At 36.2% G+C, this 19,947-nt stretch overlaps 1 protein-coding gene across 5 annotated transcripts in view; it reads right to left on the bottom strand.

The window, feature by feature from the left end:
- The window catches only part of ADGRB3 (adhesion G protein-coupled receptor B3), a 677,430-nt gene that overhangs the window by 363,913 nt on the left and 293,570 nt on the right, over nt 1–19,947 (bottom strand). For all 5 annotated transcript variants that reach the window (XM_033102727.1, XM_033102728.1, XM_033102729.1 and 2 more), the window contains 2 exons: nt 6,899–7,000; nt 6,424–6,530 (listed from right to left, as the gene is read on the bottom strand). In XM_033102727.1, the coding sequence (XP_032958618.1) occupies nt 6,424–6,530; nt 6,899–7,000 (209 nt within the window). The remainder of the gene's footprint in view (nt 1–6,423; nt 6,531–6,898; nt 7,001–19,947) is intronic.

The following is a 19,947-nucleotide window of genomic DNA, read 5'->3' as shown; positions in this document are numbered from 1 at the left end:
TAAATGCTATTTCCTCACAGAGATCTCAATGACTCTTATGTCTAAAGCAGTCTCCAAACATTATTCCCTATGTTGGCAGTTTGTTAATTTCCTTTGACATATCACGATTTGTAGTTTGTTTATCTCTTTTCCTGTCTATTTTGTATGTGTTGCATGTGTCACATTTCAAATTGCATCCTCAAGTCCTTGCCCTATGTTGCACAGAGTTCAAGTTCAGTGAACACTTGTAGAATAAATTAATGGGTAGATGAATGGATGGATGGATGAACAATATAGTCTATTTTCCTTTTAAGAGCTTTTCCATTCACATTACCCTAAATATAATTATCTGTACAAGTATATTCTATTAAATCCTCCTATAAATACGTGTCAAATCAGTCAATTTTAATGACTAAAACTTACTCCAACATTTCTTGTCTTTAGTCACACTAAATCCATAATCTGAGAGTAGTTTAAAAATCTCTTGAGTTTTTATAGATACAATCACTAATATGTTGTAGTTTTTTTTTGCTTGTTTGTTTTTAAAGAGGAAAAATATACATAACTGTTAGAAGTATTTCATTGTACATCTACAGAATAGTCTCCCTTAAAATTCCCTAGGAAACACAATCATATGTGCCTAAAGATTTTTTCTTTTTTATAATACAGTTGAAATTTATTGGTTTAGTAGAGTATAGTAATTCATGTAAGGCCACTGCTTTTGCCAACACAATTAGAAAAATCCATATAAATTATAAAAATCATACTCTTCAGAGCATCCGAGAGCTATGAATGAGATAATTTTCCAGGAAGAGGAGATCCTATCTGAGGTAAGCCAATAATTTCATCTAGTTTTTTTTTTTTTTTTTCCCTTGAGAATGTTTGCTAAATCTATGCAAGAAGGGAACAGCAGGTGTGGCCCAAGCAGAGGCCCTCTCTCAGAAAGAGACACTAATATTTTTTCGGTTTCCCAGGGCTGAAGAAATTTATTAGAAATTTGAGGGTCCCTAAAAATGTTGCTGGGATTTTTCTCCATCAGACATTTGTTGAATTTCTGAGCTGTTTAGGAAGCTGAGGATTTAGGATGAATACTTCTAAAATACAGAATGCAATTTTCTCCATCGTTGTAAGTAGGTGTTTAGGAATCAATGCCTAGTGAGGAAGGAGTTCAGCTTCAAGCAACCAGCTGGTCTTCTCCTCAAGATATCTGATATATTTGAAATTTCTTGGGCAGAAAACTGGAGAACTGAGCTGGGACCTTTTGAAGAGCAGAGGTGAAACTTCTACAGTTTCTCAAGGTTAATGAGATGGGCACATATAGGCTCTCCATCCAAAATCCATAAGAGACACAGTGGACGAAGGGGATTAAGCAAATGTCATCTCACTAAAATTGCAAAACAGCCTCTATCCAGACCAACCCTTGACTGCACTGAGATATCAGCTCCTCACTGTATTTGGATAATCAACGAAAAGGGGAATGCTTCTTAGTAGACATTCCCTTTATCTGAAGACCTGACTTTTTTTTTTTAACACAATGCCTCACAGTCAATCAAAAATTACTAAGTATGTCAGATGATGTGACTGACAGAACAAAATAAAAGAAGCCAGTTCACAGATTATCCAGGTATTGGACTAAGCTCATAAGGAATTTAAAATGATTATGCTTAAAATGTTCAACAGGATAGAGTTTAAAAATAGAACAAAGTAGACTTTGTCCATTTTTTGATAGAGAATTTAAAAAGAGTTGGGATCTTAAATAAATAAATAAATAAATAAATAAATAAATAAATAAATCCTTCAGGAATGTATAGTCTAGCCAAGAGTTAGTGACCTACAATCTGTGGGCCTCATCCTGCCTACTGCTTGTTTTTGTATAAAGTTTTACTGGAAGACAGCCGTGGTCACTTATTGTTTGTGGTTGCTCTTTGGCTACAACAGCAGAGTTGAGTAGTTATGACAGAGAACATATGGTGTGTAAAGTTGAAAATATTTGTTGTCTTGTCCTTGATATAGCTTGTGAACTTTGACAAACGAATTGCTTAGAGTATCAAAATTTAATTAATACCTTCCTTCCAAATATATGTGTGTGTGTAGTGTATATGTGTATGTGTGTAAAAGAGACAGAAAGAGGGAGAGAGAGAAAAGAAGAAGGGGAAGGAGGAAGAGGAGGAGGAAGAACAGGAGGAGAAGCAGCTGCCTGTGATTGTCTGGTGGAGCAGAGACAAAGTGGGTCTGTTTAATTCTGAGAGATACTGACCCACTTGGCCACGATATTTAGCCATGTTCTCCTACCAGCTTGATAAGTAACAAGAGATTGTATTCTTAATTTGTCTGACTCCTATGCCTAGTTCTCACAGGTTCTGAAATTATTTCTCCCTTGTTTGGTAAATAATTCAGAAAATATCCCAGAGTATAAAATGAAACAGTAACACGTGGAAAAACATGAAATTTCCAATAATCCCACTACACTTAACACTTTATGCTTCTACCCTCAATTTTTAAAACTGTGTACATTTATTTGTGGCTTGTCTTTTTTATAAACGAAAGTTGGATCAGAGGGTTTAATTTTGCATCTTATAAAGTTTCCAAACAAACTTTGATTATTAGCTTATTGACTTTGTTTTCTGCAATTGCCAAATAATTTCATAAAGTAGTGTTATCAATCACTTCACATTTCTGAATATTTTTGGGCTAGGAAAATTTCACATGAGGGATACTACTTATTAAATCCACATGGTTAAAATTCATGAACATTACGTTTGGTGCATTACCCTCTCAGAAACCTCCAACTGCTGGTACCCTCCGACTGATAAGAAGAGTAACAGAGTCATTCTTTATACAAGCATCTACAGAATATCTAGTATATGCTTACCATTGTGTTTGGCACTAGAGAAATTAAGATTAAGTAAACATGGTTTCTGTCCTCAAAGAATTCAAACTAACTGTCAATACAACAGACTATTTTATATATTAAACTGATTAATCACCCCATTTTGTCTACCTCAATTGGTTTATAATAATAAGAGTTCATAAACATATTCAACTAATGTTTGGTGATGATAAGATGTCATTTCAAACTTAGTCTATTAATATTTATTTACAAAATATTTATATGAAATATTATATGGTGTGGATGTATGTGTGTACATATAGTGTAATCAATATATAAAAGAACTGGAAAACACAGATCTACCTATTTTAAATAATTTTCTGTAGTAGGTGACAACATTTAATGAGCTTTATGATTACAGAGGGGCGAGAAATGAAATCCTCCAAGGAAAATAGAACAAATTGTGAAATGATGACCTCTACTAGAAAGAAGATGCAGAGTCTTCAAAGTAACTTAAGAATTGGTGGGAGTCAGAATGGTTCTATTATGTAATATAACATAAGCACTATCTACCTTTGCTACTCAGACAAAGCATGGGAAATGACAAAAGTAAGAGCATGTGGGGAAACCGATTTCATTTCCATTTCCAATTGGCTTTGTTTAGAGTACACATGATGAAGTTGATGTATTAGGTAAGCATTCTTTAAGGCATAAATTGGCCCTATACTTCCCTAAACATGAAAAGGAGAAGATTGTGATCCCTAGGCGAGTGCTAGATGGGTGTATGTATGCCTTTATAAGTGTGTCTATATTTCTGTATGTGTTTATTAATATAATCCATGTGTAAAAATACATGTGACATCAATCTTATCCATCCATCCTTCTATCCATCCATCCATCCATACATACATACATACATGCATTTACCTATGTACCTACCCATCCATCTATATCTATCTATATTTTTCCGCATGTACAATTCAAGGTAATATGTTGAGTTCTAAAATTTTACTCTTATTGAAATATTTTTTAACTCACTGCATTTTCTGTACACCCAGATATGAATACCTCAGAGTTACATAGCTCTTTTACAATTTGCAAACATTACACATATAGTATCTCATCTACTTGTCCTCAACACCTCTAGAGGTGCTAAAATGATGATACTAATTTCATTTTGCAAATAGCAAGCCATGACTTGAGTAAGACCATCTGACATTTCCAAAGGTCACTCAACCAGAAAATCTAGGGCAGATGACTTCAAATCAAAGTTCAGGAGGCTTCATGGCTTCCAGGAAAGAGGTCAGGCTTTGGAAAAACTGTTCCCGGGGCAAAACGTTCACACTTTGCCTCACTTAACTGGATTGCTCTCCTGAAGAACTTTAGTTTCTTTCTATGCAGACTAAGGCTACCCACCTTGTAGGTTCTTGAGAGGATTGGAATTAATTTATGAAAGTGCCCAGACAAGGGTCTGGTACTTTGTAGAGCTCAATGGGGGTGCTTTTGATTCTACAATATCATGCACTTCATTTATGTATGCAGTTCAACAATATCATGTCCACATTGGCTGTCAAATTACTGACTGATTTCTACGGGATTCACAATTGGAGATCAATTCACAGAATGTTTCTATTTCTCTCTATTATAAGATGACCTACACTTACAGAATGTCAACTCATTTAAATATTAGTGTACAAAACACTGATTTAGAAAGTAAAAACTTTCTGTAAAAAAGTGGCATTATTTATTCTTCACAAATTTGTAAGGATGGATTTATGGTTTACTTAATCCAGGTAATTATTCCTATTCATTACCATGAATAAACAAAGAATTGAATACGGATATTATTAAGATTAAGTAAACAAAGTCTAATGTCTAACAGAGAAAAATAAAATTCATTAAAATTTAACTCAGAAGAAAGTTTTGGGTTGTGCTTAATTCTGAATTACACTGGTCTGAGTATTGACAGCTATTAATAAAAGAGCCTTTACATGTCATGTTCTTACATTTTATGTTATAAAATGAAGCTATATTACTTTCTCATTACATGTGTGCGTGCGCATCCCTCAAAAAAGTTCATTTAAAAAATATCTGAAACCAAATGCTGTTTGATGTGATTATATACTAAATCAGTAAATGAATTGATGATCATTTGACTACATCCAGCCTTATTTCTATTATTTTTATTCTGACAAAAAAAAGGCTTAGTGAAGGCTCACTGGTTACTGATATGCACATAAATATATGCTATTAAATATATGTATTTGTATATGTATTTGTATATGTATATGTATTTGTGTGTAGTCATATATTGATGTGTATATCAGTATTAATTATTTATGTGTTTATACACAAATATATATGTATATATACATACATATATATTTGTGTATATACACATAAATACTGATATATATTATATATATATAATACCAGACATATATTTATGTGTATAATATATACACAAAAATACTGATATATATATAATATATATATATATTTGTACATATACACATAAATATTGATATATATTATATATATTATGTATATATATTACATACATATATAATACCAGACAAAAGGCTGTATGTACCCAAATAATCAATTCAATGACTGATTTGGTAAGTAAATAGACAGCATTTGATTTTTAGATTTTTTTTAAATGTGCTTTTTTTGTTTTTCTGATAATCAAACACATTTACTTCATTGATAAGTATTATTAATGTACAAGCTACTTCTCCATCTACGAGTAAGAATATTCTTTAAGTTTCTTTTTAAATAATTATGTATATGTGTGAGCAACAGTAAGAAAAAAACAAAAGCACGACAATACTTGAAGGCTCTTGACTAAACATCTTACTTGCCAATGTTCAACTTTGCAGTTGACTCATGCTCATATTTTGTTCTAAACCCCACAATGTTTATTCATGTATAGAGTTCCTCTTGACTGTCAGGATGAAATGACAACAGCCTCCGATAATGACAATGACTCACACTTGTAAAGTACCAAGTAAAATTTACCTGTGCTCAATATATTCATAAATCATACTCTCGGAATAATTCAATGATGTGTGGGAAAAGGAGCTATTTTTGGAAAATTTGGCCAACATAATCTTGTGTGAGTAATTAATTTTATCTGTTGCAATAACACTGTCATTTTGCACATGTCTGAATGTCAAAATGGAGTGAAAAATTTGATACCTAAGTGATACAGCTTTATCAATTCCCAACTACTAAATGATAAAGAATTTAATTTAAAAATGTATGGAACTTTGAAATAAGTCTTATACACTATTTAATACAGATTTGTGCCAATCATGTTAAACAGTTTAACTCATAGATAAAACTAAACAAGAAATTTTCCCCATTTACACAAAGAATTCTTTCATTTAAATAGCAGGATCCATAAAAACCCAAACCCTAGAAATCAAACCATTTACCACTGATATAAAAATTTTCTTTCTGTCACATCCCTTTTTCCTTCAGGCATTTTCTTTTCCAGAGATTTTTTTTTTTTTTTTCTGATTTGATCGTACAGCAGAAGGTTAAATTCTCACACAGCGATCATTAGCAAAAATAAACAGAGCAAGTACTAAAGCTGGCTTTGCACCTACTGAATGCTGCAAGTGTCTGTACTCATTTGATATGCATCTTGCAAAGCTCGGCTGTTCCCAGAAGGCCACTCCATGAAGACTGAGAGAGCAGCGTCTGCTAGTGGTGCCTGCGCGTCAGAAAGAACAGAGAAAAGCTTTATAACAGGGATGCTAGAAGGCACCACAGGGACGCTGGGAGGCGGACTAAAAAAAACTGGGTTTGTGCATTTACTTGCTTTAACATGCATATGAAATTATTATTTTGAGTATTTTTATAACGCATATCAGTCACACTGAGAAATTGTATCAGCAGTATTTTCTGGGTCTCCTTGTTGGCTCCATTTATGAAGCATTTCACTAAAATTGTCTCTTTAATTGCTGATCGGAAAGATTTAGTTACGGATATAGGACAAAAAGCATGACTTCATAATCAAACGTAGCATGCTATTCTTGGATGGGATCATCTTTTGGGTTTGGGTGGGTCCTCTTACTGTACCTGTGGCATTCAGAGGGCACTGATTGAATGCCAAGTCGCCTGCTGGAGTCCTTTTCCACACCATCGACATCAGATAATCCTCTGGGCATATTTCATAAGGTGCTGCAATTTAAAACAGAGGGACCTGAATGCCAGCAGTGTTTTAGTTTTATATTTTTTTAAGTATCAGCAATATACAGTCCTCTAATGTATTTCTCTAATTGCACAGTTCTTTTACTTTTTTTTTAAAAAAAGTATATTTTTCACTGAAATGTTAGAGATTTCTTTATAAACAAAAAACACCAGGTTTCATTTCATTATCTACAAAATCTTCACAGAAATGTACTTTATTTTGAAAGTGCTTACTGTATAGGCAACTTGCAAAAGTCATTTGGATTTGTCTATAAATTGAAGGTTGCATTTAAGCATAAAAATAAAAAAAGCTTTCCAATATTCATAATATTTTGGGATGTTATACAATAAAATAATTTCCAATAACTAAAAGCCATATTAGAATTATTAACTGTAAGTATTAAGAGTAAATAAACAGAACAGGCAAAAATATATAACTTTTTATTTCTTCATACAAGAGCAATGATGCCAGTCATACTACATTACATAAAAATAAACTGATTTGATCATTTGACATTATTTTCAAAAGCTCCATTACTGAGGCAAAAAAGTTAAAGGGAATTTCAAGAATAACAGACGTATACCAGAAATATTTTAATGGAAAGCCCAAGAATTCGTGAAACAAGCTCTATCTATGTTGTGTTAAACCTGACACCTTTCTCCTAGATGAAAGAACACATTAGTCTCTTCTCTCGACACACCTACTGTTGTGCTTTTCACACAGCGCTGCCGTTTATATTTTCATATGTTTGCTTCACTACTTGTGTGGCATCTTATCTGCTTTGTATCTTGCATCCATTGGTGTGTCTAGCACACAGAAGTTGCTCAAAATTGAATGAATAAATTAATTAACATATGGTTATACAAACACCTTTAATAAATAAAGAAGGACCATGCCCTTTTGGCCCCTTCAACCCTGGACTGTTATGGGGGCAAGAGGGCTGAAGTTGGGAAGCCCCTTTCAGGACTCAAGAGTTGGATTTGCCACTGAGTCTGGCCTGGGATTAGCAGTGATGAATAGAAGTGGAGTCATCATAAATCAAAAATATAAATCATAAAATATTATAAAAAATAAAACCAATCACACAAAAAAGGTAAACCTCAAGTGAGAGTAAAGACAGCTTCTGTACAGGACTCCCTCCTCAAATATCACAAGAACGGAAGAGCAGAGAAGTCAATTAAGAGATGCAGCAGCCATCGCCAGCCAAGGGCCGGCAACGCCCCACTCCCACATTACCCACAGAGGTTAGCAAGCTGGGAGCCATGTCACCTGTTGTGTCTGTTCCCCACTCCATGAAAAGCAGATGCTCCCAGCCCTGCTACCCCATCCAGCCTCAAGCTGGGTGGCCCTGGAGGCCCAGGGAAGTGTCTCCTGAGAGAAAGGGGACAGTGCCAGAAAGAAAAGAAAAACTCAGAGATGAGACAGTGATGGGGGAAGTCACTCTATGGAGCTAGGTGATGTCCAGAATAATGCCAATAACGTGGAACTAGTGGGAGAGAGGAAAAGTTAGTAAATGTAGCCACAAGAAGAATATGATTAGTTTGACTTCTGACCCCATGCTCGGACTGATTGTGTCGCAGCTAAGCTTTGACACCTGGCCTCCACCTTCAGTTATGTAGTGGCAACACATACTTGTATGTGTTTCTTTGTTTCGGGTATATTTCTTGGCCTTTAGACTGGCATATCCACCTGATAAGTGGCATTTTTACTGGCTGTTCCGAAGAAATCTCAAAGTTGATCTACATACCCTTTAACTCCACCATTTTTCTCAGCAATGCTGCTTGTTTCCTCTTCTTATATTTCCTAACACTGTTTATGATACCTCCAATCTTGTGCCCATAGTTAAAACCATCCAATTCATCTTCTACTCATCCCTCTCTTCCTCTTAATTTACTAGGTGTCTGCCTCCACTGCTTACCCAGGTATTCATCCTGTCCCATTTGAATGAGGGGAACAACCTCATTGGTTCATTCAGCATTTACCTAACATGCTAGGCTATGTTCTAAAGAGAACCAGTGGCTCCTGAGAGAAGCACTCTCTGCCTCATGGAGCTTTCAGTCAGTGGGACACAGCAGTGGTCAAACAATTAAACACACCATTGAGTACAATTATGATAAACACTGCAATCAGGACAGGGGGTTGTTTCAATATGAAAGCTGAAGAACCAAACAAGGCTTCCTGGAGGAAGTGACAATTGAGACTGGCTGCGTGAGGCTCATTAGCACTCAAGGTAGAGGGAACAGTGTGTACAACAGCCCGAAAGCAGAGAGGAGCTTTTGGAACCACGGCCAGGGGAGCTGGAGGGAAAAGAATAAGGAGGTGTGTGGAGTGATGAGCTGGAGAAACAGAACAAGATTAGCACCCTGAGGATCTCACAGGCAGCCCCTGAAGAGTTCTCAGAAGTGATAGACAACATTTGATTTAAAATTTTAAGAACAGTTTGCCTTCTGTGGGGAGAAGAGGTGTGGGAGCAGCAGACAGGGCAAGCATTCTGAGGAAGCCAACGCTGTGCATCAGCCCTGAACTGATGGTGACTTCAGGTAGGATGGTTGCAATAAAGACAGAGACCAGTGAGTGGACAAAGGTAAGGTTAGGACGTAGGCTAAGTGACGTGGAGAAGGAACACCGACGGGGACAAGAATGACGCTTGCTTTCTGAGCTGAAAACCCGGGGATAAAGTGATACTATTCTCCTGCATCTTCCTCCTTAATCCAATTTGCGTGTCACATCAACAGAGTAAACTCTAAAGTGAAGATTAACCCTACAACTTACTGTTAAATCCTTTCCATGGTTCTCCAGTACTGACAGGATAAAGATATTAATAAATACACTTGGTATGATGCAAAAGGCCCTTCTAGCCAGCCCTAACCTAACACTCCAAATACTGTTCCTATTTCTTCTCTTAAGCATCAGTCATACAGAATTGTCATCTTCCAAACATTCCACACCAATTCGTACTTCCCTGACTTTGGAAAAGCTATATCCTCTACTTAAAATAATCTCTCTTCTCCTTATTTTTTGGTAGAATTTCTATTTATCTTTAAAATACATCTTAAATGTATATCCACTGGGAAGTCGTCTTTGATACCTCAACCCTTGAATATGCATGCAAGTATTAGGGCTCTTTTCACAATGCATCGAAAATATTTGGTTACATGTGTGAAACGCCCCAATTCCCAAAATTTGCCCTTTAGGAGACTAATCATGTTTTACTTTATTTCTTTTGAATCTGCAATAATGAACTGCCATGGTGTCTAGCATATAATAGGAGTTCAAAACATGCTTGTTAAGTAAATCATGTTTACTGAGGAAAGAACATAATAGACCAGCACTGTTTAATAGAAACGCTGCTGATGGAAATGCTCCATTTTCACTGTCCAATATGGTAGCCACTCGCCAAATGTGGCTATTGAGTACTTGAAACATGCCTACCTAGTAAGACTGAGAACCAAAATTTTAACTCTCATTAAATTTTAATGAATGTAAATTTAAATTTTAAAAGCTACTGTGTCGGACAACACTATAAAAAATGATAATTGTGTTTTCTGTAAAAGTCAACCAAAAACTACTATAGAATATTTTAAAAAAAAAGAGAAATGGAATACATGTTAAAACTCACAAAATACATCACACATAGTTTATTATATAATAAAATTCTCTATAAAACAACTAGTCTATTTTAAAAGACATAGCAATCATTAATCTATTATTACTATTGTACTAAATTATTATTTTTGTTTCGTCTATACATCCAACTTCTGTTCAATAACTTCCTCATTAACTCTTCATATGTAGTCTTTCATGCTCACTTCACTTGTACTATTTTCGGTTTTTAATGTTTTTAAGCTCAAATTTTCTTCAGTTCCACCGATGAAATTTGAAATAAATTTCATAAAACTTGTTGCTATAATTTTCAGTTGTTTTTGTTGTTGTTGTTGTTGTTGTTTTTCTGATTCGGTCTTAACATAAACCAATGACAAAAGCAATTTGCACCCCTGACTTATTTACCAGTAATGGTTTCAGAAAGCTTTTCACACCAATTGTTTTTCTAAAAGCATTCCTTTTCCCCGTGCCCCACCCCCACGGATGACTGTGCGGTCAGAAAATCTGGTAATTGCAAGCGTTGACCACTAGATGGCACGGGTGGGCCAATAGGGCGAAATGTTTACTAGGCCCGCTGCTGAAATGATAAGGTTCAAAATCGAGATGGGCAGAAGTAGTAACTTAACTGTGCTGGGAAATATGGATCAGTGCTTGATGTTTTTTAAAGGTACACTACTCAGGGAAAAAAAAACAAACAAAAAACAAACAAACGTCTTATTTTCATGTAAATACAATGTTTAGTGATTAAACTAGCTACAGTTCCAAGGCCCTACAACCTGAGCCCTTTCCATAGCTCCCACCATCTCCGCTCTCATTGCCCCCTCCTCCGCTACACTGGCCCTTTGATGCTTCTCCAATAGTCCAAGTAGGGGCCCAGCTCAGAGTGTGAGCAGTTGCTGTTTCTGCCCAGGAGCTCTCTCCTTCCCCTTCCCAAACATCTGTATGGCTCATTTCTTTACTGCCTTCAATTTGATTCCAATTTCACCTTCTCGTGGATTTCCTCGACTACTGCTCAAACACTGTCACGCCTTTCTCTGCTTTATTGTTCTCTGAAACACTGTCGTCACCTTATAACTTTTACATATTTTTCTAGCTTATTATTTTTTTGCCTCCTCCTACGAGAATGTGAGCACCATGAAGACAGTGATTTCTCTGTTTTGTTTCACCCCTAGAACACATAGCATTTACAAGTCTAGCATTCATAATAGGTGGATACCTATATACACACACATACACTTTTCACCGAAAATTACCAAGTACCAAAATTATCAAGTTCAAAAGATCTATTTCTCCATTACCCCAGTACTTAAGAGGACAGAATAAGCATGCTTCAGTTAAGTACTGAGGACTGTGAGTGTGTGTGTGTGTGTGTGTGTGTGTGTGAAAAGGCTATGGGTAGGTGGTAATGTTCACTTAGGAGCAGTGAGAGACAGAAGTTAGCAACTATAGTTTTCCTAAAAACTAATCAAACTAGGTTTCCAGGGGACCAGCTGTTGACAAAAGTTGATCTTGTGGGGCTACGTCTGACTTGGGAAGAGTCCATGGAACCCTGTTCAGAATCCCCCATGTGATCTACATACATTGTAACTGATGAAGGAGGAAGCTGATTAAATAGTTTTCCTATTTCCAACCATAGCACTCTATGTAGTTCATGGCACTTGCAGAACTCACAATAACCACTCAGTTATTAATTCCCATTTACACAGTGAAAATCAGTATGGTCTACCTCAATCAAACCCACCCCCACCAAAAAAACACCAAAAAAACAAAAAAACAAAACAACAGTATTTTTTTTTTAATCTAGAGAAGTCAACAAACTTTGTTTTCTTTACTGTAAGTTCATGAAAACTTGGATTCATTGTGTCTCTTACAGACAGAAACACAGTACACAAATGATAAGAAAGAAAGACGATAGGGAAATCATAGATTCAAAGTTGCAAACTGGTCCAGAATTTTCAGCTTTTTACTAGTAATGTCAAATCCCACAGCTGCTTTAAATATTCAATCACAGGTGAACTGGCATACTTTGAGGATTATATCTTAAAAAAAAAAAATCAGTTCAGAAAATAGGTCTATTTATGCTCATACCAAAAGCAAAACAGCCTAGATATTAAATTCATTTTCTTTCATCATGCTTATGAAGTCCCCAGTAGTGGGAAACTTTCTGGGCTCTCTTCAGTGCCATTTGTGGAATTCATTCATTCTACAAATATTTACTGAGCTCCCATAATGTCCCAATCACCTTGTTAATAAAAAGAATGAACAAGAATAGTCAGTGTCTCTAAACTCCCAAGATGGTGAAGGAGATAATACATGGAGATATTATAATACAGAAGGATGCCCACTATGATCTGAGATGTCCTGGCTGCTTTAGGGGAGGGCATGTCAGTGGATGACTTCCAGAAGGGAAGTCCAACTTGGGGTGTAGGGATAAGCAGGAGTTAGCCAATGAGGAAGGAAGAAGCCTTGGGGAACACATGAGGCAAGAACCAGGGGGAGAGGAGAACATGGGACATCCAAGGAATTGGGAACATTTCAGAATTGTTGGAGTGTAGAGTTGGGGATGAGTAGAGGTGGGTGATTGCAGAGATGAGGAGCGATGAGTGATGAGGTAAACTAAGAGTTTGGATTTAAGGGCAAGGGAAATTTATTACAATGTTTTGAACGCTGTACCAGCAGTTTGGAGCATGGGTTGAGGGAAAGTGAGACTGAAAACATGGAGGCCTGTGACAATCTAAATGATACAACTGGGGAAATGGCGTGGAATCACAGAACACAGCAATGTGTAGGGTATGGATTCAAAATCTATTTAGCAGTTGGAATGGGCTGAGCTCCATGGTTGGATGTAGGAGGTGAGGAAGAGACAGAAATAAAAGATGAAACTCAGGTTCCCAGAAAGAATGTCTGGTGTGCTATACCCTGAACTACAGCACATGAGGAGGCTATGGTCTGGGAAAGAAGATGCTGAAAATAGTTGTGTTTGTGATATTTCAGCATATCTCGGTATTATCAAAAAGTTGGTTGGTGTATAGAACTAAATAAAGCTCAGGAGAGAAAGATAAACTAAAGATAGAGATATGTGTTACTATTTTTTTTCCCTGTTTAATGTTCCCTATGTGTATTTTGTAAATTAGAAAATATATAATTAGCTCAGGCCACTCTCTATGCTCAAAATAAAAACATATTATTGTGCAGCAGTACGAAGGACTCTTGTTTTTTATGTCTTAAAAACATGGAATAGCAACTCCATTCATCAGCTGAAATATCCCACTGTTGGTTATCACTGGATAAAAGATATAAAAAAAAAATTGTAAGATGCACTGTACATGAAGTCACAAGTATGTAGTTAGCATGCTCCCTTGAAAAAAGGTAGCAATTACCTAGTGACTGGCTTTTAATCTGTCTATTCAAACTGATTTTCTGTCTCTTAAAAATAGCAAAAATTATACAGGGCTTAACCCAATTTGATGTGGAAAATTGGTTTTCACCCCTTATGCTACAATTTCAGCATTAAAAAGAAAATGTTTCTAAGCTGTATAACTGGCATGTAGGAAAAAAACAAAACAAAACAAACATAAAAACAAACAAAAAAAGAACACAAATGCACTACACATGACCTCACATTTCCAATTTCACTTGCTGGTCATTTATTTATTCTTATATTTTAGAAATTGTCCGGGCTGGGGGCAGAGGTATATGAGATAGATCCAATTCTCTGTGCTCACACAGGTTACAGCTCTAGTTTCAGAGATGGAACCCACTCATGTGAAGAATCCGTGATGCTGAAAATGTTTGAGGGAAAAAAGAAGGGTGTTTATCAAATGTATTTCATAACAGCATCCCTCATATAAAAAGTCCTTTTTATCAGTCTCAAGTTGAGAGAACATACAATTATAACAGCAATATTTATGCAGTACTATGACTAAGGGGCTCTTCTAAGTTTATTACCTATTTTAATTCAACCAATTGTCATAATAACCTCACGTAGCAGATGCAATTATTAAACACGAGGAAACCAAGACAGAGAGCAATCACTCAGGGAGGAGGTTGTGGAGACATGTCAATCAAATAGCTCTCCCATTGCAGTCTCATAGACTGTTACACAGTCTCTAAGCGTTTGCTGTACGATAAACAAGGTATTCGGATATTTTGCAAAAAATTGTTTCTAAGCCTGGAAGTCAGCAAACCATGAGCTTTAAATTCATTAGCAAACAATGTGCATTACAGGTTGCCTGAGTACTTGATCTTGACAGTGTTGTATACATATACACACACACCCAAAATTCTGAATTATTATTTTTTGAAATTCTACATTTCAACTTAGCACACAAGGTCACTCTAGTTTCAACCCAGTAACAAAGTTAATAATAATAAAAATAGATATCTACCTTTAATTGTGAGAAATAATTACATGTAACAATATCTTTCAGGAGACAAAGTTTTAGGTTACACTGAAAGTTTCTGCTGGAGAATTGTGTTTACTTGCCTTTTTATAGTATCTTAGGAACTGGTGAGGATAGAGTGCTTCACAGCCCTCTCCAGGTCATAGCACATGCAGAAAATGATACCATTTGGAAGCACACTAGGGTGATGGGCGAGGCTACTCCAGGGTGGAGGCCACTGGCCTGTCCTGACAGCGACCCTGAGAATTTAGGAATCTCTATTCCGGCACACCCGGGGATGAATCCAAGCATGACAGGGACTACAAGACTGCCTTGAGGCGCTCTGGCCTAAAAAAATAAACTGGGCTGAGATTTGGGGAAATTGAGTAACCTGCTATAGAAACTTACATATTTTTCTTACTTCCAACATCTCAATTATTTATTTCTAAAGAAGGAAGGATCATGGCACAAATTGTAACTACAAAATAAAAATAGTATGTGCTGACGACATCCATTCAAATTGTAATTAAGTAAACTAACATTATGTTGGAAGAGTAAAATGTAAAGTATTACTATCATAGTCATTTTTGAAACTTTTAACAGTAATGCTTTTATATAAATTATTTCATTAGTCCAGTTATAACATTTATGAAATAGAATAAAAACATTCAAAAGAGCATGTATCTAAAGATGTACTAAATTTAACTAGGTAGGGAACTTGGGGGGAAGAAAATGAATAACTCTTTCAGCAAATTAGTAAACACAATATAGTCATGGGGATATGAAATACAGTTTGGGGAATATAATCAACAATATTGTAAAGATTATATACGGTGCCAGACAGGCACTGGACTTATCAGGAGATCACTTCAAATACTTTGCAGATTCATGACCAATGCGCCGAACAACTGAAGCTGAAGTAGAATAATATTGAATGTCAACTATAAGTTAATATATATACTCGTATATATGTAGTCACGGGAGGTGGAGTATAGCATAAGAAAGACAGTCAATGATATTGTGACAGTTATATAAGATGTCAGAGTGATGGTATCTTGGGGAGGAGGGTTATCACTTTGTGAGGGGTATAAATGTCTAACTATTATGTTGCTTTGTACACCTGAAACTAACTAACTAACTAACTAACTAACTAAATAAATAAATAAATAAATAAATAAATAAATAAATAAATACAAGCTGGTAGTTATAAAATAGTTATGGGGATGTAAAGTATAGGGGATATAATCAATGATATGGTAATAACTATGTATAGTGCCAGGTGGTACTAGTCATGGGATCACTTCCTAAACTATGTAAATGTCTAACTACTATGCTATACACTTGAAACTAATATAAAATAATATTGAGTGTCAACTCTAATTGAAAAATTTTAAAAGGGGAGAAAAGAACAATAATACTGTGATAGTGTGGTACAATGTCAGATGTTTGTTGGACTTCTCATGGTTATACTTCTTTAGCATAGGGAATAAAATCAATACTGTGGTAATAACCCTATATAGTGCTAGGGGGGTACTATTGAATAACTATGATGTACATCTGAAACTAATGCAACATTGTTTGTTAGCTGCATTTTAATAAAATCTTACAAAAAAGAAAACGGATAACTCATTTGCAATGAAATGGAATTCTAGCTAAGAGCTATGTCTATATATATCTGTATATCTATATATGGTATATAATAAAGTAAGCGCAAAACAAGTTTATAGTGGTTCAAAAAAAAAAGGCCACTCATGTGACCACGGGAAAACGAAGAATGATTAAAGGAGGAGACAGCTTCTAATGGATTGGGCTCCCAAGGTGCTCCCATTTTAGCAGGTAAAGATGGAGGGGGCAGGGACACTACAGGATTCCAGATGAATGACAGTATAAGATGAATAACAGTGGAGAGAGAGGGAGGGAGGGAGGAAGAGAGAGAGAGAGAAAGATAACCTTGGAAAACTACTGAAATGATCAATAGGAATACTAGAATCCCAGGGATCCCAATAGGCACTAAATTGGGCAATTGATGAGAAGCCATGGACGTTTCTTTGAGCAAGTGAGCCACTTGACTAATACCATGACTATGGGAGAATAATCAGATAAACCTGTGTGTAAGGGATGAGAAAAGATGATTGTTGCAATAATATGGGTAATGGACAAAGAGGCCCAGCATCGCCATTTAATAATTCTAATTTGTTATAGCATTTTATCATTTCATGCTACAATCCCCTGAGGCACCCATTATTATCCCCATTTTATAGATGAGGACACTGAGGCCTAAAGCCATATATTCTTTGGCTCTATGTCCCAGGCTCTTTGTGCTGCACAGCTCCTCCCCCACTAGTAGGTGGTGGCCAGGGGAAGAGAAAGCAGGGCTACTGAGGAAAGACTTGATGGAGGGAGAATCCATCACTAGCAAAGGCGTTGGTAAGAATGAGAAATTACTTCAAATGAGAGGAAGGATTGGTGGTTAGAGAGAAAAGCTCTCCTGATACAGTGTTCGATTTGATACCCCACTTGAAAAGGTCTATCAGGCATTTGCTAGAGATTAGGCATAAAGATGCAAATTTGTGGGTGCTTCTCACACAGTTGATAGTTGAAGAGAGAGAGAGAGACGTCAATCAAAGAGAGCCAAGGGCAAGATCTTAGGGTCATTCACATGTCAGGATATACATGGAGAGAGAAATAAGTGGGGGAGACAAATGTCAAGGACTAATATTCAGATTTACTGAATTGGTAGACATTGAACCCCAAAAGGAGTTTTACTAATTGCATTAATTTTAATTTTATTAATTTAAAAATAATTAAGTAGTTTCTAAATATGTTTATTTTTACTAAAAAAATAATGTGGGATAAAAGGAAAAAATAAAACATGTAAAAAGTGCTGCTTAAATTTTCCATTTCGATTTGAGAATGTTCAGCATGTTGTCAAATATTTCTAAATTGGACAAGGTAGGGTGATGAAAGATGACAACAAATTGCTTTTTAAGTTTCTGCTGTGGCAGAAGCTATGAGAGTTTTTTCAAAGTCTCATCTGATGAGCAATCTGAGATAAATTTTGCTAATAATTATCTCCCTAGCAACAGGTTTGAATAACACACATATAGTACTATCTGGTATACACATTCATTAGTTTAGACCCCAGTGGTTCTTCCTTAATTCTGCCTATGAAATTTAGCTGATTTGTTGTAGAACTGTAGACTAAAGTAGGTAATAAAGCCCACGCTTGACAGGAGGATGAGATGCTTTCTTAGATATTAAGTAACAGGTGATCTCTCTTGTCTATGGGTGTTCTCAAGTTCTAATTTATTTCCCTGCTTTATAGATTGTATCTGAGATGACTTGGCAAGAACAAATAGACTATTTAAGATGAAAAAAGTCAATACCTAGTGCCACCTGCTGTCAACTCTGAACTCAGTGGTTGGTTTCAGGTGAACAACTGGTGTCTATACTTGAGTGTGACATTATTTGCTCTGTTCAAAAAATTCAGTGAAAAGATTGAACAGGGCACCTTGAGCTGAGCTGCAGCTGAGCTCCTGGATGGCTCAGTTGGTTGGAGTGCGGGCTCTCAACCACAAGGTTGCCTGTTTCGACTCCCACAAGGGATAGTGGGCTATGCCCCCTGCAACTAGAAATGGCAACTGGACCTGGAGCTGCGCTGCGCCCTCCACAACTAAGACTGAAAGGACAACAACTTGAAGCTGAACAGCACCCTCCACAACTAAGATTGAAAGAACAACAACTTGACTTGGAAAAAAGTCCTGGAAGTACACACTGTTCCCTAATAAAGTCCTGTTCCCCTTCCCCAATAAAATCTTAAAAAAAAAGAACATTCAGTGAAAACACTTACCTAAACCTTTGAAACTGAACAAGCAATATGGTATACACAATCTGGTAGCAGAAAACAGTAGAAATCCTAATGGATTAGGAGCTTTTTGAAAGTACAATTAGTGATAATCTTATGATTTGGAACGAAAGAAAAAAAAAGCAGGTGCCAACTTCTATACAAATATCTCATTATAGAGGACTATGCTCTTTTTTTCTCTGTAGAAAAAAGAAACTTAAATTTACCCTCACATATTTGAGTTTCTAATAATGGTCATTTAGCCTTAAAATGCAGTGGTCAACACAATTTAGAAGTCTGACATATTAAATTGTTATACTCGTCTCTAACAGAGACAACATGTTGTATTAATTGTGATTAATTCACCACTACCCCAACTAGGAACTGAGGAGAAAATAAGTCCGTGAGAGCTAAGACACCCTCCTCTTCCCTACTCCCTGCCCCCATATTATACACACTTGCATGCTTATAGTAGCTAACAGCCTTGGAGGGTAACAGGCAGTGAGAACTTGCTCCTGCTTAGCAAGAGAGTAGCTCGGGATGGCAGGATTATAGAAGATGTGTCCTGACACTGCATAGCTTTATATCAGACATGTTCAAATGATACCCAAGGTGTTTCTCCTGCTCTCCATAGAAGAGGAACAAGGGAGGTTGGAGAACTGAGAGTAGGATAAGGACTAACCCATCTTTCTTTGTCCACAACAACTAGTTAATAGCTCTATTTTTCTTTACTGTCAAGAGATCTTATTTTGGTTGAAACATGACTTGGCTAAGGAGACTTGAAATGGATTGTCTGTATTTTCATTACTAACTGATTCCAGAAAAAAATCTCTCATTAGTAATGAAGAAGTATGAAATAGAATTTGCAGTCTTGTTCGGGAGTTAGCTCAACTTTCACCAGTGGAGCTGAGGCAGAGGAGTGTTTTCCACTTCTTTGTTAATTTTATCACCTCATGTATATTTACAGGAGTCCCCCCTTATCCATGGAGGCTAAGTTCCAAGACTTCAAATAGATGCCTGAAACTTCAGATCATACTGAAACCTATATATACACTATGGTTTTTCCTATACATATATACCTATGGTAAAGTTTAATTTATAAATGAGG

This window comes from Rhinolophus ferrumequinum, chromosome 3, assembly GCF_004115265.2.
Source record: "Rhinolophus ferrumequinum isolate MPI-CBG mRhiFer1 chromosome 3, mRhiFer1_v1.p, whole genome shotgun sequence".
Taxonomy (NCBI): Eukaryota; Metazoa; Chordata; class Mammalia; order Chiroptera; family Rhinolophidae; genus Rhinolophus; species Rhinolophus ferrumequinum.
This window is presented reverse-complemented; position numbering and strand designations above follow the sequence as displayed.